General features: G+C 42.7%; 2 protein-coding genes across 4 annotated transcripts in view; one reads left to right on the top strand and one right to left on the bottom strand.

The window, feature by feature from the left end:
• TTC39A (tetratricopeptide repeat domain 39A) overlaps positions 1-12,750 on the top strand; it is a 58,462-nt gene extending 45,712 nt beyond the window's left edge. For all 3 annotated transcript variants that reach the window (XM_037403490.1, XM_037403488.1, XM_037403487.1), the window contains one exon: positions 2,387-12,750. In XM_037403490.1, coding sequence (XP_037259387.1) covers positions 2,387-2,507 — 121 coding nt within the window. In that variant the 3' untranslated portion in view covers positions 2,508-12,750. The remainder of the gene's footprint in view (positions 1-2,386) is intronic.
• Positions 12,195-26,822, bottom strand: part of RNF11 (ring finger protein 11) — a 32,506-nt gene continuing 17,878 nt past the window's right edge. The window contains exons 2-3 of the mRNA XM_037403491.1: positions 14,019-14,188; positions 12,195-13,434 (exon numbers count right to left, since the gene is read on the bottom strand). Coding sequence (XP_037259388.1) covers positions 13,263-13,434; positions 14,019-14,188 — 342 coding nt within the window. The 3' untranslated portion in view covers positions 12,195-13,262. The remainder of the gene's footprint in view (positions 13,435-14,018; positions 14,189-26,822) is intronic.

The following is a 26,822-nucleotide window of genomic DNA, read 5'->3' on the forward strand; positions in this document are numbered from 1 at the left end:
CCTCGCCCTCTTCAAGCATCCTGCAGCAGGGTGGTTCACCTCTCTGCCTGGATCCTGAATGGGTCCAGATGTCTGCGTCTTTCCAAGTCAGAGAGTCACACCGGTCACTGCCGCAGGTGTGAGCAGCTACAAAACTGACGTCTGGCCCAAAGTTTTGGAGGGGTCAGATGAAGTCTGTGTGTTGAGCTTTACTCCAAGTCAGTCCACTGTGTAAGACAGAGTGGTGAAATCAGCCTACCGAAGATTATGCCAAAAGCCTGTCAACACAAAAATTAAAATATTGCAATTCTTAATCTCTTAGGCTTGTGAGCCTGGTTCTCTGTAGACTTGTGGAAGATATTAAGAGAAAAATTGCATTAGCAAAATGCAGTGGAAAGTGTTTCAATTGGTTTCACATTCCTTAAATCACGCCTCTCCTCCTGTCCTCATTTCCTTTCTTCAAACCTCTCTTAAGAAGAGATCTAGAAATTAATGACTCAGAGCTGCTCATTCCAGCTGGTACTTGTGTTACTTGCTGCTCAGCCGTTGCACCTTTCCCCTGACAGCTCTGTGTGGTCACAGGCCCCCTCGAGGGAAGGTGTTTGGCTTAAATAAGTGCACCAGCAGACAGCAGCTCTTAAAAAATTGTTACTCAGTTTATGAAAAGCTAATACTCAGGCCTGCTGTGCTCAGGGAACTCATGGAAACTGTAATGATACACAAAAAAAACGCACCGCACACACCACCACCCCTCTTTTCAATCAGTCATAAAACAAAAGTGCAGTCCTTTACATTTCCACCTGTAGCTGTTACGCTGCATTAAAATGCTCGGGGTTTATAAGCTTTCAGCTAAAAATGCTGAATGTCTTTGCAGCCACCAGAGGGAGAGCACATTGTCTGCGCTGGGTGTCAGGGCTACAGAATGATGTGTGCAATTGGCAGGAGCGCAGGCGAGCACTTGGCTTGTGCATGACGCTTGATTTGCTTGACCTAAATCCACATGCTGCTGCTGGTTTGAATGTTTCGACTCTGGGAGAAAGAGTGGAATGAGATGAGAAACGGTTTTGGCTTGGTCATGCGTGGAAATATTTCTCTTTGTACAACTTTAAGGTACAAGCAAGAATATCAGCCTACTGATGAGAAATACAATATCTGCATGATAAAAATCTACTTAATCTAAAGAAAAAAAACTCCAAAGGGTTTCAGATCAGCATACAGCAGAACCCGATCACCCTTTTTACAGTCAGCCTCTTGGGTGTTGCATACCTAAAATTACAAGCTTGTGTAGGATGGGTGTGGAATTCCTTGTTCTCCCAAAGAGACTGCCACTGCCATAGTGACAGGTACCTGCTTCCATGCGTGATGGGAATTACAAATTTTGAACTGAAATGCTTTTAAGGTATACAGACTGTTTAGTACTTAATGTTACGTTTCTGTAAAGATGACAAATATCTTCTAAAAGAAAATTAGTGTGTCTAATCGGGTTTGGTATTTGGATTCTGTATCCGTCCTGCAGGAGCTGACATGTTAATTCCGATGAAATAGGATCTTCACTTCCTACGTGGTCCTAGAGGCAATTTTTTTTTTATAAATATTTTAGGTTTTCCGTGAAAATACAGATTCTTTTAATGTTTCTGTAACTCGTTTAGAGTTCTGTAAGTTCTTTAGAGCATGACATAGCCACTGGAAACTCTAGGCAGATGACACTGCTGAGCCAGCCAGGAGATGTTTGGGGAGGAAGCCCTGTCAGCCTTCCCCAGGCTGGTGAACTGCTTCTTGGAAGCTGGTGCAGTCTCATGTCTAGCCCCTTTCTCTTTCCAAGTTTCTAGGGCAGCAGATTGTCTGGCCTTATTTTCTACACAGAGTACACATCGTTGCCAGCCATAGGATGCAGATGGGGTATTTCCCTCTTCTGGGTCAGGAAAGGCTGCCCTCTTTCCCTCCCTGCCCCCCTTATCCGCTTCCTTGGAATCCATCTGCTGAATTAAGATAGGCTCATCTTATTGAAATATTTTTTTTAAAAAAATCCTTAAAATTTTTGTATTCAAATTTGTCAGTTATACTTTGAGAACAGGGAAAAATAGTCCAATTTCTGAATGTAAACTAAGTAGATTTACAGATATTTAATATGGACTCAATATTTTGTGAGTGGGCCAGATTCAATTTCTTATTAAGCTATATTTTTCTGGTAATTGCCAGACAGTGAACTACAAATAAAGAACAAAGAGCTGCATTGTTTGGCTAGGAACACATGCCTTGTATTTTAGAGTAGGCAACAAAGGAGCTTGTGAAGAAAGGCTTTTTTGCTGTCTACAGTTGTTTTGCTTATAACAGTAATATAAAGATAACTCGAAAATGTTTTAAATATATATATATATTCATCAGAGTGGATCTGCTTTTGTTTTAGACAAAACTACAAGAATTACTCCATGGAAACAAGAACACATTTCAGAATTCAAGCTGCCCTGCACCAAGCCAAATCCGCCCCAGAAAATGGAATGCACTCCGGAGCCTCAGCAGTGTCGTAACTTTTTCTCCTTTGATGTCCTGTTTGTTGCAAACTTTGGTGCAGAAAATTACTGACACTTTAGAATTATTTTTCCTTCTCTTTCAAGTCAGTGAGAAACCAAATAATTTAAAATTTTAAAGGTGATGCATAAAACATTAATCTAGTGTAATAACATGGCAAAAACCCTCTCAAACCAACCATAACTCTGAAAAATACTGGTTTTTCCAACCGTGGCTTTTTGAATACTTACATCTGTGTAATTCATTTTTCAATCGTGTGCTTTTCTCTTGCATTCGCAACATTTACTAAGCAAGCTGCAACATAAAGGGGAATGACTGGCAAAACCCAAACAACGAAACTTTAAAGATTCATGGATTTAATCTCAGTTACCTCTAAATGTTTGTTTGAATTCATACTGATAGCAGTTGAGAAGGAAGCATCGCTTTTTCCAAGTACGTACTTAGTCAAAATGGTGTAAGAAAATCTCGGTGCACAAGAAACACAGCAGGGAGGAGCTCTGAATCCTGGGCATTTCAAGTTGTGCATGGAAAGCTTCTCTTTACTAGCTTTTACCAGCCACATTTTTGCTTCTATAAGAAACTTGCTGGTGAAAAAAATGGTCTCCCTTGTGCAAGTATCTTGACTTTAATTTGGTTTTCATGTCAAGTCTGCTGCTCGTAGCAGCTGAATGATTTAGTGAGGATTTGGGGCAGGGGGAAGGTGCTGACAGTATAAAACTGCATCACTGCTTCTTTGACAAGTTTTAAAACAGGAGGTCCTTAGGAAACAGTTTTTTCATCAGAACAAACCTGATCTGAAGTTTATGTCGAATCTAAAGCACAAGTCCTTGAAGGTCACTTAAGAAACAGCAATATTTTATTGGCCGCACAGCAGTACAGGAGTTACTGTGACAGTCAATTCCTTCTTCAAATGATTGGTCAAATGTTTGCCTGACTTGAGATGTCCATGTTTAAAGAGATCGATGTTTCCTGTGTTAAGAAGCTGGGGTTGGAGTAGGCTCCCTTGGCACAGCGCTCTGCTTTTTACGAAGGAGAGCCCTTTATCTTTTTGCTCTTTATTGGTCTTTGGGGGGAATTTCTGTGTCAGGGACTTTGAGGATAGAGCAATGAGCTAAGTCTGCTTTCCAGTGCTGCCTGCCATAGAATTGCTGCTTTTCTGCAAAACCGGTGAAGTCAGACATAACGTGTACTTGACTCGTATTTACCATTCTCTGTGTTAGCTCCATGTTTATACGTTTATATGCCTGTGGGTTTTGGGGGCATACTTCTACCTCCCTTTTGCAAGAGCTTCTTCCCCATGACCCATTCTGGTATGTGGAGATGGGAGGTCTTCTGACAGCCCTTCTTCTCCAACGGAGATGCTTGTCAAGAAGATTCATATCTATGTACCTCACAGTGAATATTCTTTCTAAAGCGATTGTTCCCAGCTGAAGAGAAAATAGACAGTTTATAGCTCTGCTATTACCTCCTTTAAGGAAATGACATTGTTTTATATTTGCGAATTAACATGCAAGGAGACAGAACCACCTGTTCCTCAACATGGAGAACTTACATTATCTTAAAAATAGACATCCTTTATAAAAGTCTGCCCAAGTTAAAATCATAGATGAAGAATGCATTTTTTTAAAGTGACTTTCTCAGATAAATTTCTCAACTCAGATAAAATTCAGTATAAACAGTTACGCTATTTACATACTGCACATCAAAACCTAAGTGTAAAAATTCAGTCATTCTTTGTATAGAATAAAAAAGATTCTTGTTCTATTTCATGCATATAACGCCTCTTCTTCCAGTTCTGTCCTTTTCAAATATTTTGGCAGTCTTAGCATCTTTGAAGCAAGCAATGCCATGAAAATTAGCATAAATTATACTTTGCAGAAAGTGAACAATCCTTCTGACTGTAGATTCATCTCTCAAGGCCTCACTCACTGAAACTTTCAGTGAAATTTCACCCACAACTGAGCTTCGCCTGATGTTAGATACATTGCACAAAGGGCGTACTGTGCAATATGCAGTCAGCTTCTCTGATTCCTTGCAGCAATGAAAACACTAAGATTTTCATAGTGATCTTTGGTCGAGCACCGACACCAGTCACAGCGTGGACCTCATCTTCAGGTGAGGACTCTGTCGTTAGCCACGATCAAGCAGTCTGTGCTTTCACTCTGACTTTTTAGCTCCCAACCAGTAAGGAATATTCACCTTCCTGATGCAACAAAGATGTATGGACTGTAATATTCTGAACTCACTAAAGGAAAGTAGCACCTTGCTTGCTAAAGGGTGAATGGAAGGTCTGGTACGTCGTCACTGTATACATTTTTCAATGTGTTACATTTTGAATTGCCCACTGTTACTCTTCGTTCATCAGCATACTTCATTTTGATGCTCTTCTGTGGCAGGGATCAAAAGCTCAGCAGTGTCAGTCCGGGCTGGAAGGTCTGTGCTGGGATTGTTTTTCCATTGCTTCCCCTGAAGCTGCTGCATTCTGCCTGAAGCTGCTCTCCAGATTGGTAAATGGCTTCATTAGTCCCGAGTCCCAAGTACAATGAATTAGGGGAAGCACAACGGATGCGAGGTTTCAAACAGCTTCAGTGTCGGGTATCTTCCACCTACCAGCAAACAGCAGATACTCCAATGGAATCACAAATCAAGGGGTTTCAGCATGGCCTAAGATTCAGGAAACGTAAGGACTGCTTCCCATGGATATAGCCAGCACCTCATTTGCAGGAGCACTTCCTTCTGCTTTCAAACACCGAACTGTCAGACTACTGCTAAAGAAACCCACTCTTCCTACTAGGCATTAGCCCACAGTTGCTGGTACGAACTCTTCTCAGTCCTCGGCCAAAGGCAGGTGACTAACTCATACAGCAGAAAACAGTTTTCTGCACTTGGTAGGACCTTTATGGTAAAACTTACAAACTGTATTTCTTTTTCTGTGTATTTTTTTTAGTAACACTGCTAAGTGGCTTCCTGCCAGTAGTTGAGGATAGAAATTCATACTCTGTTTCCTGGATGTCTGCAGCAACTGCCGTGGTGCCCCCTGTGATACTGCTAAGTCACCTCAGAGTGGTAGGGGCCAGGAAAGGAAAGGCAGTAAAATGAGCATCGCTTTTATCATTAGATGTGATATGTGGATCTCATTAAACTGAAGGAGGATATGGGCTGAAAAGTCAGCAGCTTATACTGAGGTCTAACGAGAGGTAACTGCATCAACACCCAGCTCCTAGGAATACCACCAAGCAAGGTAACTTGCTGGATGAAGAACAGGGGCTGAAGCTGAATCCGGTCACAGGATTTCTTGATGATCAGAAGATTATTTTGATGAAGTGACAAACATGATACAACTACTATTATTTGGAAACACCTGCTTACGATTGCTCAACTAAAACCAGTAGCACAGAAGCATGTTTTCATTTATTAGTCATACACAGTTCTATTACAAGCTACAATTAACGCATTCTGCCGTGGATGGTTAGTTTGAAGACTGGCCCATTCTGACAGCGCCTAGCCTTAAGTTGTTCACGCTGCAGTGATACAGCAAACTTTGCTTAGGAAACTTTGCCTTTTATAAAACATAGCAGCATAGGACAGGATCGTATCAAACATTTTCTCCCATTTCACAGTGGTTTTGACATTAAAGTCTATATTGAGTGCCTTAGTGTTTTCAGTTGACCTGCGGCCTGGGTCCAGGATGACTAAAAGATGATGGAATGATATTTTTGACAGCTTGCATGCCTCTGGCCCAACAGAAGCATCAAGTAATGCTGCTCTGTGTGAAACAAGGCTTTCCTAGAGGTCAGTCCCAGAATGCAGAAGACACTCCTAAGAGTTTAAATACAACACCCTCAGCCTCCAGTTCCACCTGCGAGATGCATTTCTTTGCCTTCTCAAGCAAAAAAGATTAAAAAAAAACAGCAGCAAAGCAAATGTATATGGAATGACCAAAACAATGTGTTCCACACAGTTCCCTCTCTGGGAGGAAGAGGAGAAGATAAAGAGGTGAGTCATGTTGTTTACTGCTGTACAGGAAAATGGTTAATGGTTGGAAAAGTCACTGACGAACACAAAACCTGAACAGACTAGAAATGAACTTGCTGCTTTTCTCATTGTGTTCTGCAAATACCTTTTTGTGATGGATTATGTGCAAAGCATGTATTGGCAAGTATTTTAATTGAATGATATTTTTAAAAGATGCTATCTAGGTTTGCTTCAGGTATTAAAAAAGAACAAACACCAAATACTTACTTTTAAAAACATGCCCAGTCAATCCCTGTCTCTAAGATTTATGAACAGCGACAGAGCTAATAAATATCTGTATTGCACTGAGGTAAAATTCTGCATGGCATTTGCTCCAAATTCAACAATGTTTTTGTAGGACTGGGCTGCGTTCCATTATTTTCTGGGGGTTTTAAATCTCTGGACCTACTTACTTTCATTGCTGGCTAAACATAGGCAAAATGTTTATTTAGAGTTATGCATTGCATTGAATTCTACTTGCTTTATCTCTCCTTGACTATTTTATAGAAAAAACACAAAACAAAGCAGTCACAACCCCTCCCTGCACGCTCTCTTTATGGGCTGCTTCAATTCAAAAAAGAAAAGAAAAAAAAATTTAAAAAAAAAAATGTTTATCTCGTGTTAGTCAAGCACGGTACAGTTTCAGGTCTGTGGTTGAACAGCGGTGTAGCAATGTGGCGAGAAACAGAGGACAGGTAGAAGCTGCAATATTCCGGACAGTTTTCATCTCTCACTGTTCCCTTCATCCTGCAGCACCCAGGGTGTGGAGGTAAGGAACAACTTCCTTAGTGCTTGGTCGGTGATGCTGGAGCCACAGGGGCCGTGCTTGGTGCCGACAGTGCCACAGGTAGAGTTGTAGGATGAGCTGGTGTTTTGTTTGTGCACACGGTGGTTCCCGGACACGTTGGTAGAGACAGTGCAAGATGCCTGAAGGCTGCTCTGCTCCTGCTATCCAGAGACACAGAATAGGAACTTTATCTCTGCCAGTTAGCAGAGTTCAGTAAATCATTCTAGGGAGGCAAAGCAATGTTGTTTAACTCTAGAAGAGACAATGCATGGATCATATTCAACGTCACTGTCATCTGGGTGCAGCAGCCAGTACTGCTGTCATCACTGCCAAGGTTACGCAACCTCTGCCAAGCAGCTGCAAGGTTTTTTTAGAAGCAACCAGCAGGGCCAGGTATAGTTTTGGTATTTCAGTCATAGAATTGTAGAATACCAGGTTGGAAGGGACCTCAAGGATCATCTGCTCCAACTTTTCTTGGCAAAAGCACAGACTAGACGAGATGGCCCAGCACAATCTTAAAAGTGTCCAGGGCTGGGGAACCCACCGTTCCCTGGGGAGACTATTCCAATGGCTGATTGTTATTGTGAAAAACTTGCTCCGGCTTTCGTTACTGCAGCTTGTGGATACCTGCGTCCTGGGTCAGGTTTCTGTTCAGTGATGCTGGGCTTATCGCCAACACAAGTAATTCTTGGTATTTCCGAGGAACAACAGGGATCTCAGGTGTAGTGCCTTTGCTATGTGTCTATGGAAACTACGTGATCTGTCACACGCACACACAAACATACATATAAAAAAGTATATATAGATAATACATAAAAAGTCTATGTACGTATACTCACACACACCAGTAGCAGGCTCTGTAGCCAAAGCTTTTTGAAGTTATCAAACTGTTTGAACTCAGCAATTATTAAATTCAGCACTTAAAACAAAACAAAAAAAAAAAAAACAAACCACCAAGATAGATTATGTCTTTTAAAAAAAGCCTTGACAGCTTTTCAGAAGAGGGCTGAGGAAAAAGCAGGGAGATTAAGGACCTTTACTAATGGTTTGCTGTGGGAGCATAAAGGAAAGAAGAGTGTGCAGTGTATCGCCTTCTACAAGGAGAAATCCCAAAACAAAACCAGGCAGCTGAGCAAGAGCCCTTCGATGAGGTGGCCTCACCAAAAAGCAGTTTAGGCTGGAGAGTTCAGGAGCATCAGGGTTTTCACTCGGACAGCAGCAGAGCTCAGCCTCAGCGGGACGGCACCTGGGCGGGCTCAGTCCTGCTCAGCAAACACGGCTTTGGGGCGGTCATTTTTCCCCTTGGAATTTCTGCCCTGTCTGTCTCCCTCAGTCTGCTCACCCAGTATGAGCTGCTACCAGTAACGGGGCGGGAGGGTAGGGAAAAGGGGCTACAAAGGTGGAAGCCTGTCTGCCCGGGGCGAGAAGCCTGGGACATGTGCCTCCGGTGAGCAAGGGCCGGGCTGGGGGGACAGCGGCGTGTGTGTCATACGTGCAGTGAACTGGGCGCTTACTGGTGTGTGCAGAGTTACTGCTGAAACGCCTTATTTAAAATAAAGGCAAATGTTGTCATGGGGTTGGTGTTGCAAAGGCGAAGTTTATGAAGTTATTGCTACTTGTTTTCCAACTGAGAGGACAGAGGAGGGCTGGGGGCTTTTTGTAGCACGGTTGGTCCCCTCTTGCTGAGTAAGTACCTACCTTTATGCTACTAGAAACAGGTACAGGCATTTTCACAGATTATTTTTTTTTATTATAGATTCCTCTGCACCTTTTACGTAGTTAAGTGTCAGCGCAGAGTGGATACTGTAATAGATCAGTCGCTAGCAAATGTAATTATTTCTTCTGCTTAAATCAAAAAGATGCTTTCATAAATATGTTTAGACTGTTCTTTTTATCAAAAGACATTAACTTTGCATTTCATACCAAAAATTCCAGAGCCCCTAACTCATCCCAGAACAGGTTTAAATGCAAGATAATCTGCCAAGGATGGTTAGCATAAATTATATTTTTCAAAGTTGAATGCTCTATAAAAGGAAAAGTTAATCCTTGAAGCTAATTTTGATTCTGGGTATTAAGAAGGGTTCTTCCGAACAGATTTTATTCATGTTCTGTACAGGTTATCAAGGAGTAGGTATGTGTTTAATAAAAATGTGGTGCCTGTAATAAACCGCATTTTTACTCGGATAGCATCCACTTTGTTCCTAAGACCATTTTAATCTGGGGTTTAACTGACGAGGCCTTGTATGTTTGGTTTCAGCCATCTTGTTATTTATTTAACTGACAGTCTGACTCAGAAGAATTTTCATCTTTACCGCAATTGCACAAGGACAGGAAATGTCAAAGTATTGAAACTGGCAACTTGAGTAAGTTCAGGTATTTCGTAATCCTTTAGCCTAGAAATGTGCACTTCTGCCACGGCAAGGAGAGGGCTGTAAACTCCTCATTGCTTTCAGCCCTGAGAAGCTGCAAGAGGGTAGGAACTTTTAAAACCTTACGTGGTTAAAGCCCTTCTACAGCACTAGCTCCTCACAAAGAAATTCTCTGGGCTTGCTTGCTTTTTTTTTTTTTTTTGGTTTGGTTTATGTACAAATTTTATGATTCTCTCCCAGATTTACATAATGAACTGACAACAAGTAATAAGGATTATTGTCCTTAGACATGAAATGATTAAAGTGGTAATTCCAGTAGCATGCAATAATTTTTAAGCATCATAAAGGTCTTTATAAAATGGAGTATTTGTTACTTGTCCTTGCATCTCTTTTGCCTCAGATTTGTGGGAATTTTGTTTTCTTCTGTTGTAGGAGACAAAATCCATTTCCTACTATAAGCAAATATGACCTAATAATTTTGCCTGCTATGCCAGCATCTTGGATGTCAGCAAGGCCCTTGGTCCCTACCTGCGCTGTTTCTGTGGCAGCTTTTCATCTTTAAATGGGGTATCAGGTCCTTACGAGAGGCTGTGGCGGCTGGCAGTGACTAGGGGCATGTGGACTTTCACACTCAGACTCTCTTGCATTGTCACTCGAAATCGCAGAGGCTCGAGCCCGATGGTCCACTCAGCTATTTCTGGGTCCGTGCCAGGCTTGTGGTGCCAGTTAAAGTACAAACAATGTTGTTGCACTGACCGTTTTCATCACACAGTATGGTCCCTACAAAAGCAACGTTTTTGATGACTGTTGATGCACCTCTAACCTTACTGACACAGGGTGGCTGTAAGAGGTGGGTTTTTTCCCTTCAGCTTGTTTTGCAAACATTTTACTATGGGCTTGTCAACCCTGAAACATACAGCCCTGGCATAAGAAGGGCTATGGCTGGACAGGTCCAGACGAATGACAGCCAGCCCTTTCCACTCACTGAGCTGCAGCAGCCTCTGGTTTAGGAAACAGCTGTGCTGTAAATGGACTATCTATCTAATATGTCTGAAACGTAAGTAATTTATTACACCTCTGAGACAGGAGGCAAATACTATCTTCATCTTACAGGTGGTGGAATGAAGACACAGATCTGGTTTCACAACTGTAGCTGTAATTCAGGTTACACATTACTTTGCGTTAATTTCAGATCCGTTACTTTTTTGAATTAGAAATCATCCAGAACAGCATTGCACCTAAAAACTTGAAAAAAACATTTGATTTATTTGTCGTATTTACACGGTTGTCTTTAGGCTAAAATTTGAACTTTCTGGAATGTTTTTGTGTAATCAGCTCTAGTTTTAGCCCTTCACACCTTTTTGCTATTTAACAAGTATTTTAATAAAAGTCACTCTTTCCCTTAGCACGGTAAGTATCTCAGTGCTCAAAGTTCAGCTATACAAAGTGCCTAGAAAAGCATTCAGGTCAGTAATCTGTCACTTCAGATTTCTTTCAAATATTTCTTAATCAAGTCCTGTAATAAATAAAGACTAAAACCAACATGACAACGCTGTTTTTTCAAATTGTTCATTTGCCAGTTTTAACAAGATAAGGAAAATAAGTGGATACTTAATGTGGACATTGTTTTACCAAAAAAAAAAAAAAAAGAGAGAGAGACCAAACCCGCCAAATCAAACAGACAAAAAGCAGGACATAAAGGAACACACATGGAATGATGAAAAGGAACAGTGATACTGCACAACTTCAGGTCTCTCTTCCCAGATTTTGATCCATGTAATTAGGTATGTATGACTTCAGCAAAACATTGTGTCCGGATAAAGGTGCAGCAATTAGAGTGAACCTAGACCTGTAGACTGCTTTGAATTCCTTCTGACTGCTACTTAGAGGAGTTCTGTAAGAGAGCAGGTTGCTGTCAGCTGCAAGAATAATAAATAAATCATGTTGATTCTACATTTTGCTTCAAAAATTATCCATATCATGCACACTTCTACATTGTAAATACACAAAGTCTTCAAAGTACTTGCGTCTTTAAACACAACTTCAAGTACTCAAACTATACGTGAAAAACAATCAGAAACATTCCCTGATTTGTTGTGGTTAACTTGAGATTGCATCTCATTTTGCAAGACCAGGATTTCTGAATGTATCAGCATTGCGCTGAATGTATAAAAGTCACAGGAAGGTATGTTAAGAAGAGGGGAGGGGGAAAAAAAAAAGAAAGAAAAAAAGAAAAAAAACTATGCTAAGTGGATAAAAGGTCTTTACAGCTATGATCTTTGCTAAACCATCTCTGAACAAGCACATACTGTTGGCTATAGAAATTTGCTAATTGTGTCATTCTTGCTATAGCAGTCCTGTTTCCCCCCTCAACTGCTAGTATGACACTCTGTGTTTATATAAACTTTGCATTTACATGCAGAACAAAATATATTTTTCTTATATCTGATTTCACATCTGTTTGGTGGACTGATGTGCCAGCCAGCAGGGCTTAACAGATACATTTAATACAGGAGACTGAGATACAGTATGTTTATTCTTAACTTCTGATAACCTAAGAACTACAAGAACGAGAGATGCAGTATCCATTTGCTGTGATCCAAGACAACCATTTTTAGGGAGAAAAAAGTAGAATAAGTGATCAACGCTAACGCTACATTAGTTCCAAATAATTATTTTTTTTCAGTCATGCTGCCTTAACTATTTATTGTCCCTCTGGCCCACTTTTAACCCTGATCAAGTTAAAGGTGACATTATTAAAGCTTAAAGGCTGTTGATTCCTCAAAACCGAAGCAAGTTATAAAAACCATGAAACCATCATTTCAGTGTAGGACTCATTTCATATCTTCATATTCCTCATCACTTGTAGAAAAGGGATAATGCATCTCAGTTTGCTTACAAGCTAGGAGATCACTGAAGTCTGCATATTCCTAACTGCAAACAAAATATAGCACTTTTAACAGGTTATAAATAAACTGGTTTTCAAGCATAGAGCCAGCCCAACAATAACAATACACTATTAAAAAGACCTAAGGCAATGAATTCCATCTCCAATGGAAAGGAAAAAGAAAAGAAAAGAAAAGAAAAGAAAAAGAACTGTGCAAACAAGCTTAAAACTATTTCTTTGTGCCAGTGTTATAAAATGTAGATTTCAATAAAGCCTTGACCCAAATGCCAGGACTTGTGAAAAGAATCAGAACAAAACTGGTTACTTTATTTAGGAAAAAAATACTCTTATCTTGCTGCTAATAAAATTGGATACACGCAGTTTAAACATTTACAGTTGCTGTAACACTTTACACAATTCCTATATATGGGTGTAAGAACAAACATTAAAAGACAATGGTGGGTCAAGGCTTTACATTAAAAATAACAACCTACTTCTCTATAGTCCCTAAAATACTATGTTTTTTCCAATATTTGCAGCCGTTCAGGAATAATTTTTTATTTATTTATTTATTAGGAAATGTATACTTTGTGCATGATCTTAATTCCTAATTCCTGGCTCTTTGGGCTGAATGACAAAAGGATCAAACCCATTAAAGTGGATGGTCTCCTTGAAGGTTCAGTGGAGAAACCCTGGCTCAGTTAGTCTCATACGATGAAAGCAGTGCTGCATCCACTGGCTCCATGCAGGATGGACAGGTAAAGGATCTCATCAACCAGTCATCTATACAGTCCAGGTGGTAAATGTGCATGCACGGCAGAAATCGGATAGGGTCCCCATAAACAAAGTCCATCATACAAATGACACATCTGAGGGGGGAAAAAAAAAATATCATAAAAATATTTAAGCTGCTGTTACCACACTGGAAATGAGAATAGTGTAATACCTACTCCTAGGTATGTTTCAGTCAAAACAAAGTTTTAGTACTTGTAGATACTGTGAGGGGTTCCTAGCTCTGTCCGTGCTGGCTCCACCAAGCACTAGCGGGTTTTGGTGTTTCCTCTGTAGTAATGTGCCCGTGGTTGCACCGTTAGTGAAGGCAGTTAGCCTTGTGTAGGCACGGCAGGGGCAGCTCAGGGTGCACACAGTTAGAAATGAGAAAAGGGAGCCATAAAGGGGAGGAAGCAACATGGAATTATTTCCCCGTGAAGAGAGGATGAAGAAGAAAAAGCCTATAAAGGGCATGAATTACATGGGTCAAGAAAGTAAGTTTCACCTGTAACAGGAAAACCAGCATGGATAAAAAAAAATTATTTTTTTTCTTTTACCAGAAAGCTACATTAAATTACAGTCCTTGAAAAGAAGGCAGAAACAGGAGGACAAGATCAGGTTTCCCAGGGCACTATCACAAACCAGTGCAACAGCCACATTAGTTAAGAGTTCTGTAACTTACTCTCTGATCTTCTTCTCGGAGCCGTCTCTTCCAGGATCATAGACTCCTTTAGGTAGATGCTGAATAAGGCCTATCCTCTGCGCTATTCTGATTTGTTCCTCTTCTGTCAGCTGTGTTGCTAGCCGAGTCTGGCTAGGAGTCGGGTGATAAACAGGAACAGGGACCTGCTCCTAAAATTAAAATATTTCAGTTAAAAAAAACCCCACAGGCTTTCCCAGAATTTCGTAGCACAGCACAAGCAATGTATTTTAACTTTTCCTCTCAGTCCTATAAATGTTTCTCCCACTCCTACTTTGCAGTTTTGGGGCTATAATTATATTGAGCCTGGGATAAAGAACTGAAGCCAGTATCTTAAGCAAGGAGCTGTTTGTGGCTGTTTTCTGCAAAAGTTTTTTATCTCCAGGAATCATTCACACATTAAATACATGTACAACAAACTTCACATAGCAGCTGGTGAACTGCTAAGATGCTGAACTGAACAATATAATGGCTGAGGGAGAGCCCCAAGTACTTGCAACAAAAAGCAGATTCTGTGATTTTTTTACACTTTAGGAAGAATTCTTTGCGAAGATGAGGACAGTACCTAATTCTTAAGCGGAAAGTTTTATTGGTTCTGTAATAACTAAAATTCATGTGAACTGTTCTGAGCCACATAAAACTCCAATCCAGAACTGTAGATTCCATTTTTTTTTTTTTAAACACACAAAAGTCACCTGGACAATAAAAAGAATAGCTGAGTAAGTACTCCAAGTTTTGTATTTGTTCATATATATTAACATGATTTTACAAGTTGTCCCAAGCTGGACTTCAGCTGCTGTATGTTTGAAGCACATTTCCCAAACGAAAATAGGCAACGTGTAGGTATCACGCGGTCCTTCCTCTGCCTCATTCTCAGAAACTTCTTCTAAATATTAACAAACTTTAGATCTGATATTTTCACTAACATTTATATTAACATGGTGCTTGTCTTACTTGCTTTTAAAGCATTCTTTTGGACATAAACACCAGTTTTGAACAGGAGAGACTATTAGGACAGCGCTGGCCGGGAGCCATACATCTACTGTTAACAGGGAGACTATTTCTTGCACGAGGCCTGTTTTTTAACGATACTTCTTAAACAGGAGGGGAAAAAAAAAAATCAGCTTATAGATGTGTTCTGAAAATAAGCCCAGTCCGTCAGAGGCACAACAGCATCGATTCATCTGTTTGAAAAATGCAAAAGCTGATGTTTCAGAGGGCACTGCTGCAGAACAAGCAGAGTGCAGCAGCGGGTGCAGCTGCACCGTTGGAAGCGCTGATGCAGCACGCAGTGCCTCCGACAAAGTTCCCACCGCCAAACTCCTGCTCACCCGTCACGGATACGGGGCAGCCGCGGGCTTTCACTGGCTGTGACAGAGCCACCACCTCCTGAAACACACTTGTCCTTACAGAGCGTGGAGCCCTGCGGGCATCTCCAAGTACTTCCAGCAGCAGGAACACAGCTGCGCTCCCCTCCCATTCCCTCTTCACCTTCTGGTCTGCTCCAGCAATGGTCTAGTGCAGCGTTCAACAGACACCAACACCTGGCAAAGTCCAGATACGGGGTCTAATGCACGTAATGCTGCACTTGTAAAACCTGATAAAGCGGTTCTTCTTTCACTGCTAGGAACCACAGCAAGTGGAAAGACAGCCAGGACTCCTGGAAGGCCAGGAAGAAGCAGCCCGAGGAGCATGCAGCCTCTTGCTGGCCAGTGCCGGGGGTGCCCAGCAGCAGGAGTCCTTGCTAATTAAAAATACAAGTGCCTGGCAATTCTGCTTTTAATACAGCGCCTACCACTTGCAATTCAGCTGTGAGCTAAAATTCACAGCGATATTAATTCAGCTGTATTAGGATTTTCCCCTCTGATTTCCCAGCAGAACTCAAGAGGATTATGAGAAGGTTCAAAAGACAAAATGCCAGTGGGTTCTGTAAGTTTGATCCGTTTCCTGACTCCTCTAAACTGGATTTCACAGTATCACATATTTCTTCTACATCAGTTGCCTTTTAACCATTTAAATTATCTAAAGTATTCTCTAATCATCATTCGGGTAGGGAAAAGCACCAGCTGAAGCCAGGGATGACCTGTCAGATAGAACCTTTGGTGCCAGCAAAATAAAGCAGTTTTTCCCCTCCCAAACGCAGCAGGCCCCCTGCACTGAACACACCAGCTCAAGGCAGAGCCTGGTCCTGGTTTTATGTTTCAAGAACTTAACACCACAAAATACCAGTAACTTTTTTTGGGGGGTTTGCAAGGCTTTGCTATACTACTTTGGACAGATTATTAAATAAACAGTAGAGGACATTACTGTTAGCTCCTTGATCTGTTACAATGGCATACAGAATGCCCGGTATTTGGAGAGAGATGCACCCTCCTTCCCATCCTACAAAAAAGAGGAGCAGTATAACTAACCGCGGCACAGGCTGGGGCTAATGGGGGCAGAAGGAGGGGAGGCTACTGTATTTAATGCAGCTCCCCTTGGCAAAACCATGACTGCAAGCAATAACACAGAAATACAAGGAAAGGCAAAAACAGGAGGAGGAAAGCAAATCCAAGAAACTCTCAAAATGTCTGAAAGTAGCAGTGACAAATGGTGAATGCCTACAGCTGAGGAACGGCAAATTGCTCATCTCGGCAGAAATTACACAGCAAAAGGAAGCTCCAGTTAAGTACGAATCTGTTACAAGTTAAAACTATCACATTTGGACAACTCTGAAACAAGAAATCAGTCACGCTATCCAACCGACGACTGCTTCGGTTAAGTTTTGGACAGTACACATCAACACAATTTTTAAGCCTGCAATGGGTGAAACAAGAACAAAACCTCATTCCCCTTGCTCTGCTCTTGTGCAGGCGCTTGCTGCAAGCAGCCACCGAGGGACTACCTACCACTTCTGCATTACTGCAGCGCCCCTCTCCCATGGGTGTCACCTTCCCTGTGGAGAACTGAAGGAGAGGGGCCTGACGGACCCCCTGGGGCCCCTTCCCATGCCAAATATACAAATGCTTCCCTGACTGCCAGTGCCGTATGGGAACACTGCTCCTTTTGGCGTCCTGTCTCAGGTTCCCTCCCTGCAGAGCCACCACCCTGCGCTACATGTCTGACATAACCAATTAAGGCAGAAATTTATAGTTGCCAGCTGTGGGCTTCTACAATTTCATGTAGTAGACAAGAATCTCATCAGACGAGTAACAGCGAAGAGAGCACCATTTTCACCCAGACACTTTCATGTTTGTGAATATAAAGAACTGGGGTTGGTGTGGCCGCCAAGCTGTTGCAAAAAATGCATAGATTGTACTACTGTAAATAAAAAAAAGAGTGACCGTTCAACACCCACGATCCAGTGCACTTCTGCAACAGGCTGGCTGGTGGCACGTTCATCTTGCCTCTTGGTTGCTATTAAAAGCCTGCCCAAATGGAGCTAGCAGTCCGCTGGATACAAACATACCAGTAACATGGAAGAACACGGCCGCACACATTGCAGAGAGTCAAATTATAGGGTACACAGACACTTTCAAACCAGTCCTCTCCCCTCTCAAAGAGAAAAGATATGTTTATACCTGTATGAATCTAAAAATATTTTATTAAACTATTTATTCATGAGAATATGAGAGACCGGATTTTTCTCACTTGGTTTGTTGAGGTGACATGCGGCGTTCCCAGAGGGGTCAAAGTAAGAGACGGAGCAGACCGCAGGAGGTGCTCCAGCTAGACCCTGACTACCACCCATCGGCTGAGCTGGGCTCCTCCAGCCCCCAGCAGCCCCACTGACACACACCCAGGGCCGGCCCCACGCGCAGACATCACCACGCCGGCAGCTGCGTCCTCTGCTTTCTCCACTACCAAATCTCTGAAGCATTTTTGGAAGGGAAGCTCATCCAGCAATAATGCCGACCTGCCCGTAAGGACAGAGCACAGCCCTGCCTGTGCAGGTTTATCACCCCTTTGAAAATCTTGCACGGATTAGAATGGCTACTTCTTTCTATCAACCTATGCTGAGGAAAGGTCCCGCTCACTCCAGCATGGATATTCAAGAGTAACAATGTGAGGATTCAACACTTCAGTCAACTCAAATTTGTAGTTAGAGGCTCCCTGACACGTATCTATATAAAACAAGACTGCGTTACCCAAGTAATCGTTATTTTACTCCAAAGACAAGCATGAGTGTATTGTTCTGGTATCTCACTTTTCCCATCTCTACCAGGGAAAATGTTTTTGCAGACAAAATTATGAAATACTGAACTTCTAGCCAAAGTCAGTGTTATTTACCATTTGATAAAGACGTCAGGCGTTTCACACTAAGATGAAATTTCATGTTAACTCTACTCCTCCATGCAAAAAGCCTAAAAAATGCCAAAACAAATAATCAAACCCACATATTAGGGTCAGGCAATGAAGTAAAAGTCACTTTCTGGCACTGAATTTGCTTTAATCATTATTTTCCCCCCATATGAATTTAGCAATGATGAAACATATCAGCTGGCAGCAGCCCTGGAGATACACAGCTTTTTTCTTGTTCACAAACTAGGTGGTGTCAGCACAAGCTTCCCTGGCTTTCTGTGCGCAGAAATCATTCCTTCCTAATGTTTATTCAGCCCTTTACATGACAGCATTAGTTTAGATTCAAGGGCTGCAACAGGGTTTATGTCTCCATCTCACCGTGGCTCCTCCTCCTTTGGGGGGGGTTGGGGATCATAGAGGGCATCTGGAGATCTGCATTTTTAGCTTTAATGAAAATAAACATTTTCACACATGGCTTAAAAGGCCCAGACACTGTGTTTTTGCATGCAGATTCCCAAGCACGCTTTGGGTTCTTGCCTAGAAAAAGGAGGTTTCATAAAGTATGATTTTTAGTTTGAAGTTTTCTCATCAGTCAGATTTACCTTGGTTACTTATGCCGCTGTAAATCCGCTTTGCTCTTGTTTTACAGCATTTTCATCTTGTTTTTGCAACTGCAATGAATTTGTAATACTCTGAAAACAGGTCAGCGGTAGATCAGAAACTCTTAATCCCTGGATAAAGATTATTTTAAGATCCCTCTACGCCATATATAGGCAGTATGTTATCAGGGCTTTTGTTTGTTGTTTTTAATAATTGCACCAACATGCACAAATTATCTTTTCAGGAAGGTCAAAGGTGAGATGATTAATTCATAACATCTAACAGTTCCAGAGGTTAAAGCTTCACTGCTGTCCCTGAGATCCTGTCTACAGCTACCTGCTTTGCTCAGTTTCCATCTCTGAATTTTCTTCCTCATCTAATCCAATGCTCTCGGTGTCTCACCCTGGGATGTTTATTTGCATTTTAACACCAGATCAACAGCCTATCTGTTAATTCAGTCCAACAAAGGAGACAAACATCTTCCTAGCTGTGTTCACCCCTAAGTCTTTTTCACATTTGTTTAAATACCAGTAGGTATAGCGCCTACACGCCTCGTGGTTGCTAATTAATTAATGCAAATATAACAGTTCAATTTTAATCTCCCCAGCTGTTCCCACAGCTCTTTTTTGAAATCCCTTCGATATGCAAATGTCTGTCTTGAAATGCTGTCTGAAAGCGGCTGCACTGGTTCACATACAGCTGCATCGGTGCCACATACGCTTTAGTGCTCACCAGCCCTCGGACGCTTGGCCTGGAAGCAGCCTGGCCTTTCTGCAGCTCTAACAGCCTTGTAGCAGCATCGCTGCCTATTACACCACTCACCATCGCTACACAAATCTTTCAGCCTTGCTGCTTCCCAGTTTTTCCACCTCTAAGGTGAGATGCTTAGCAGGAAGCCTAAATACAACTTCGGTTTATAGATGTAAAGTCAGGAGGTGAGGGGGGGGGGGGGGGAAGCGCCTTTTGGTGGTTTGGGGTTTGTTTGTGGGGTTTTTTCCCCAAAATCCCCACTGAATTTTAGGAATTTTTCTCTTCTTGCTACTTTATTGCTCAAAGAACTCACTGGGATGATGGTCAAGGGGCCTTTTCTGTGAACACCATTCTGATCCAGATGAAAAGATTCAAGCTCCGTCTATATGTGAATACACATTCTGAAATAATATCCTCCCCCAAGACACATTAATGTAAAACCACTCGCCATTATAATGTGCATTATACAGCAACTACAGCTTACTTTAATAATCCTTAGAACATTACGAGCAGCCTGCCAACTATAAAAACCACTTTCTGCCATACAGAACAGTTCATTTATTAAGCTGAATATCAGTTGCTATAAAACATTATGTAATGAAACTGTTACCCAATCTTTTTATATTCCCGCTTCCAGGTAGCCAGTCAGTAGAAGTAACTGCGACAGCTGAACACTTAGAGACCTAAGAGTTCTTTTGAAAGAAAAATCCCCTCCTCTTGCCTCTCCCATTTTGGGGGGGGACACCTGGGACAGACAACCAGACCAAACACGCGTGCGTGCACAAGAGCAGCCGTTCTGGTACAAGCTGGGATCTAATGCATGGGTTTGCCTAGCAGACCCCATTCACTGAACAGCAATATAGTCAGAAAAGACATTAAACATTAAACTAATGCCCTATCAAGCAAAACTGTAACTGATCCTTTACCAAATTTTTAAGCGTGCCAAAGACCGAATCCCTTTCTGTGATAAGTCTGGAGTTGCAAGCAATTCTCTCCCAACAAATAATAATACATTTCCAAACAGACTCATTGCACTGCTCCGCTAATACACGCCCATCTTTAGCATAGGGTTCCAAGGCCTTGCGTTTCTCAGGATTCCCACATTCCTCATTAAGGAGACTAATCACAGAATTTAAATTTTGAATGTATATTTGATTCATCTGGAACTTTTAAGGCCAATAAATATATACTTCATTTTTAAGATTTCTCAGGGGATGGTTCTGCTACCACACTGCTTGCTGGGGAGAACCAACTTCAACTGTTTGTGACCATTTTAGCAAAACCCCTTTACTTTTACTTTCCTTTGTTCGATATATTCCTTGATAAGCTTGACAGCAAACCCAAAAACCATATAAAATTTCACGTCCATTTTTCCTTTAAAATTTTATTAGTATCACAATTATCATTTAAATATTTAATAGAAAATTTTCATGCTGAAATAAATGCATGCACAAGCACCGTACTGGTCCATAGCCAGGACAGCAATACTCCAAAACCCAGTAAGGCCCCCCTGTACCTGGGCCACGTTCAGGTTTGTACATGCTTCCCACCGAGGTGCTCTTAAGGGAGGATTAGTAAGAATTCTGGCACTGTAGGAATCGGGCATTGTAGATACGGTCAGTCACTAGTACAAGAACAGACTAAGGAAACAAGTCTGCAACAGAGGAGAGGAACCTGCGGGATCCGCACGGCGTTTCTCCAGCTGCTAACACCAATTAAGAAGCAATGCCCCGTCTGAGTCATACGCCATTTCAGGGGGAGGTGTTTTTTGGTGAAAGCCACGGTGGGGCTGCAGTGATGGCACAACCTCATTTAAGCTATTAGTAAAACTGTAAAATTGTCCTTCGCATTTTTCACAGTTATCCCACTGAAATGACTGAGAAATAAATTTACCTGAACAGTTGGAAAAGATAAGCAACCACGAAAGAAAGCAATTCCTGGCTGCCGACTCTTAAAATGTCACCTGTCCGCCGAGCTCAGCTTTGCTACCAAAAATTGAGCTGAGGCAGAGAGAGGAGGTACGAGCTAGATGCATCCTGCCTGCTGCTTTCCTAGACGGTGACAAGGGCTATTAGAGAAGGGGACTTGGTTTTCAAGCTCCTTACCTGTGCTGTCACACAAACCTAAAGAGGCTACCTACTGCCAAGGGAAAGAGCTGACGGTGCCCTTTGCAGCTTGGCCGGTGCAAACCCACCTCCCCTGGCAGCTGGAGATCACTGGCCGCTCCACAGTCACCTGCTCGGAAATGCCATTAACCATCACTGCAAACCTGAATACACAAAACTAGCAAGAAGGAGTTGTAGGGGAAAAAGCAGTAATTAAAAAGCAGTAATTAGTCCCTGGAAGCACAATCTCCTGACACAACAAGGCAGTTTTTACATTTCCAGACTGCACAGGGATACGGCCCTTGAATCAGAGAAGCCTGCTAAGTACGGTTCGGTTCCACTAACCAAATTCATGTTCGCCAGCTTCATGTTGGTTTTAACTGTCTTTGTTCCTTTCTGCAGTGATACCATCACACATCAGCGTGCGAATTTCTTCAGAGAAGTGGGTAACACATACACCAACACATCCCAGACCATCAAACTGCTCACCAGAGAACTGACTCCATCTCTCCAGACAGCCCCACTCACAGCATTGGGCTACAACTTGAGAGATAACAAAATCCTCTTATTGCAGCTCCTAGCATGTTTATTTTCATAGGGGTTTTATATATACATATATGGAAGGACAAGATCCATACGCAATTTACAAAAATTCAAGCTTTTCTGTCAAGTTGCTGCAGTGAGCAAAGCCAGGAAAGAACAGCTGCGCCCAAACACTGAGTTAAGAACACTCACGGCACAAAATGCAGCCTCCCAAGACTTGTACACCCCGAGAACTACAAGGCCAAGCAGCTGGGTAAGGAGAAAATCCAGCTGAAGGGGCCAGCAGCCATTTCTGCAGCTGGTAGTAGAAGAGCAGCAAACGTATGCGGATCACCCTACCCCACCAGCAAACCACAACATCTGCGTTTCTGGTACACGTTCTCTCCTACTCGTGCCAAGTGGTTATCTCTGCAGAAACCCCTTCTCATGCCTGGCAAGCGCAAACCGTTATTACAGTGCTATGGCTGTGTTACACAGCACTTACGGTTCAAGCAAGACAGCTGCTGGAGAAATGAAGAGCAGATTTGACAATAACTAAAAACTGAAGTTTTGGGAAGAAGAAAACTGTCCCATAGTGGAAGAGGCTGAAAACAAATAAATCTCTGGGACTGTCTCCTCTGCTGAAAGGTACAGACTGAACCTGCTGCGTCCCATTCACTTACTGCTGTGGAAATGCTGACTAGCAGGAAACAAAAAATAAAAGAACATCCCAAACAAACGAATCCTGTTAACATGTTTTTCAGAGGCTGCATTCAAGCACAAGAGATGGAGGAAGCACTCTGGAGCTATGATGGAAAAGCTGACAGAAGGCTAACGGTCCACACAGAAATAGGGGAATCGTTCACACTTCCTTCAGACACGTATTTACCTTCTGGAAAGGGTAAACATCAATCAGTGCAACTTGTTTATAGTATAAATCAAAGGGATAACAGCTAAAACCGTTAGTATTGATCATCCTGGGTAATACCTGAAGTCTGCAGGCAGCCTCGACTCTTGCTATGCCAGGTCCTGTATGCAGTGCAACAAACCGGCTTGCTCACAACCTGCCCCACTCAACCCATGGCCTCAGCCATGTGTGATCTGTCCCCAACACTGTCGTCCCCACACACACGCCCCACTCACTCAGAGGATTTGACTCACCTGTGGGTACAGCAGGCAAAAAAAAAACACCCTTACGCTGACACGTGCTTCTGACTCCTGAGACAGGAGCTTGGCCCAAACCTACCACGCTATAACCCCCAGAGCATTGCATCACTTGGACAAGTCTGTGCAAGTTCCTTACGTGAAGGGCTTCATATGGATTACTGGATAGGCAGGCACCCAGTGAAGAGTATAAGCATATAGGTGACTGCAGGTGGGCAATGTAACGCACTAAAGAGTAAGTAACAGCACACGCTATGCCCTGAACTGCCTACTGAGCCCACAGACCCAGCATGGCTGAGCTAAGCATGTGCAGCCGCTGCTCACCTCCTGGTGCTGTTTCAGGGAATTTGGGAATTGGGACACAGCTGACTTCAGCAGGTCTAAAACAGCACTGCCGCCGAGCCACCAGTCCTGCCACCTCCCCTGCGCTGGCTCTACCTACGCTGCTCGACTGCCTCTTCACCTCACGAAAAGCAAACAAACCATTACCATCAACCCTGCGATCCCTACAGCCACTGGAAAAGTTGGAAACAGGCAGCCAAGAGGAAAATGGGATGAGTGCCCCTGTCAGGACTTAGGCCAATTGTGAAACCTTGATTCCAAACACTTAAAAATATAGCAAGAGTGCTAAAATGTATCTTTTGGCAAGAATTAGGTCAGCTTAAAGGCAATTCTAAGAACAAAACTGCCCTTCCAAGTACTTCAAGAACAAGGTAGCAAAATTACAGAGATCATCCCTAATCAGCCAAGAGGACAGGCTAGGGACAGAGGGCCAAAACAGGGTGTAAACACCAAAATGCACGTAAGCTGAAGACATGAGCAATCCATCAGGGGAGGACTGCTGAAGTATAAATACAGGCTGTACTTCCATGTATAAATTTGTGTATATGTATATTTAAATGTGCTAGTCTGAACTAATAAGAACAGAAAACATAGAGCAGAGAAATACTATACAGAACTAGGAATATATTTTAGAAAAAGTAGGATATCAAAGGGTCAGAGAAATCAAGTGATGGATGATCTCATCTCTAGGCTCCAATGTATGGAATTACCTTGGTATTATCGTTCCACAACACGGCAGGCATCCTCTGTGGGCAAAGAGGGCTAACCAGAACGCAATTTAACAGCCTTGCCTAAAGCAAGTTTCAACACACATCCAAAACCATCATACCGAATGCAAGTCCTCATACATCAAGCTCCTAAAACAGGCCTTAAATAGACCCAACAGCCCCAGCTGGAATAAGAACATCACTCCCGTGTATTCTCTTCTTGGGAGGTGTCAATTGAGCTTCAGATAAGAGGTAACACTGATAATGAAAACAAACAGGCAGATCAACAGCAGCTATCTCAGATCATTTACCCTTGAGGTACTATCCATCGCAAGGACACAAAATACTTTTCTGTATCCACCCAGTTGCAAGCAAGCACCAAAAAAGCTGTTTGAAAAAGGACGTAGTAGTTCTTTTTATAGAGATGCAACCTGTTACCCAACCGAAATACACAGAAGAGGCAACGTGGGAGGGGGCTTCTGCAAACCTTGCCAGGGATCTTCCCCTTGAGCAGGGAGCAGGTAAGAATGGCTGACGAGGCAGTGCCACAGCCAAGCTGTGCTCGCCCAGGAAGGTGGGCTACCAACGGGCTCCTGATGAACAGAAACCTGATGAAGAACTTTCCATCGGGCCTCCCAGCAAACAGGGACTCAGCAGAGTGGGAGTCTCGCACAGTGCGAACCTCTGCCAAACCATACAGAAAGAAGATAAGATTGTTCTACTCAGGATAAATGACTTGGGGGGAGAAAAGTGGTAACAGTCCACATCCCTTTGCAGAATTGCTTCAAGAAGCAGATGGGGCTGGTGATGAGCTGGGTCTGCATTAAGCACAGTGCAGGAAAACCCGACGCCAAGACATTGCTGGTGTGGCAGCCAGCAGGGTTTGTTGCAAAACTCAGGAGTCCGTGTTATACTTCACTTGCCCGTAACTTCATACTCCACTGGAAATACTTTAATTGCCTTTTTAACAAAGCCATCCTCCATTACAAATGCTTGCTCAAGCAGGAAGCTGCCCCACCTTGGCAGTTTGATGGTACACTCAGATTCACAGGCCTTTTTATTTCATTAATGGTGTCTGAATTTCTAACACGGAGTGGATGCCCCTGAGATCCAGGTGTGTGGCTTGAAGCCTCAGCCTAGGCAGTGCAGCAGGGGACTGGGCTGTGCAGAGGCCGCCAAGAGGCTTCCCGAGGCCAATTAAAGGATATAATCAACGCTGTGTTTTGCAACAGCTTAACCACAGAGGGGGTTTTCAGCATGTTTCTGCATTAGCCCGCTAGGAAGCCACACAGACGAAGCCTCACGTATGCCCGCCATATATTAGGGCACCTCAAACACAGTGTGAGTGCGCGGCTGTCCCGGGCGTTCCTGGCAGTGGTGTGTTGGCTTGGTGGGGACATCCCGGCCAGCCACCCAGCCACCAGCTCCTCCTTCTGCCATCTAGATCCTGGGCAACCGATGGCGACGGGGGCTTCTGTGATTTCTTCCGCATTTTGAAGCTGGAAATGGGGTTTGAATCAGGAGGGGGTGCCGACAGCACCCTGACCCATCGGGCTGCACACAAGAGATTTCAGCAGAACCCAGGGTGCTGCACCGCGCAGACACTGTCGCCTCTGCCAGGTGCACACGCGTTGCCATCTCCGTGCTTCAGTGAGAACGCAGACACAAAAAATGTGATTTGGCCATTTGTTTAGCATCTTTGATAATAACATTAATTATTTCAACTCTGAGTCAATGAGCGGCAGCTGTAAACAGCCAGAGGCACCAACTCGGGCTCATCTCAGCCGGTCATTTATTAATCTTAAAGGAATGTCTCAGGCATTAAACGATCATTACTGAATCTGTTGGTTTGTTGTTTTTTTTTTTAAAGCAGTGCTCTATCTAAAAGCAAGGAATGACTGTATGGATATTAAGGCACACCAAAGCTTGACAAAGCTCTACTTTCCGATGCAGTATTAGCAGTGAACACAAGGGCAATGTTTCTATTTTTTCCAGCAAAGTCTTGTCCTCGCAAGCAGTGACTCTGCGTTTTTAGCTTGCAAGGCACAAATCCAAGTGTGATCTCATGCAACTGTCAAACCTCTTCTAACAGAAAAAAGTCCTGTGCCAAGAACAGGTAGAAAAATCATAAATAGCTCTCTCAGGAGTTGGGTTATACAAGCAAAATATTTCCAGATATTTTCCAGAATAAGATTCCAGAAAATCCAAAATGTTTTTCCTACTTGTTTTAAAAGTTTTAAATGCATAGAGACAGTTCAGTGAACATTTGGCCATTTCTTTAATCCGTCACCAGAAAACACATTTTACTGCCATAT

Source organism: Falco rusticolus, chromosome 11 (assembly GCF_015220075.1).
Source record: "Falco rusticolus isolate bFalRus1 chromosome 11, bFalRus1.pri, whole genome shotgun sequence".
Taxonomy (NCBI): Eukaryota; Metazoa; Chordata; class Aves; order Falconiformes; family Falconidae; genus Falco; species Falco rusticolus.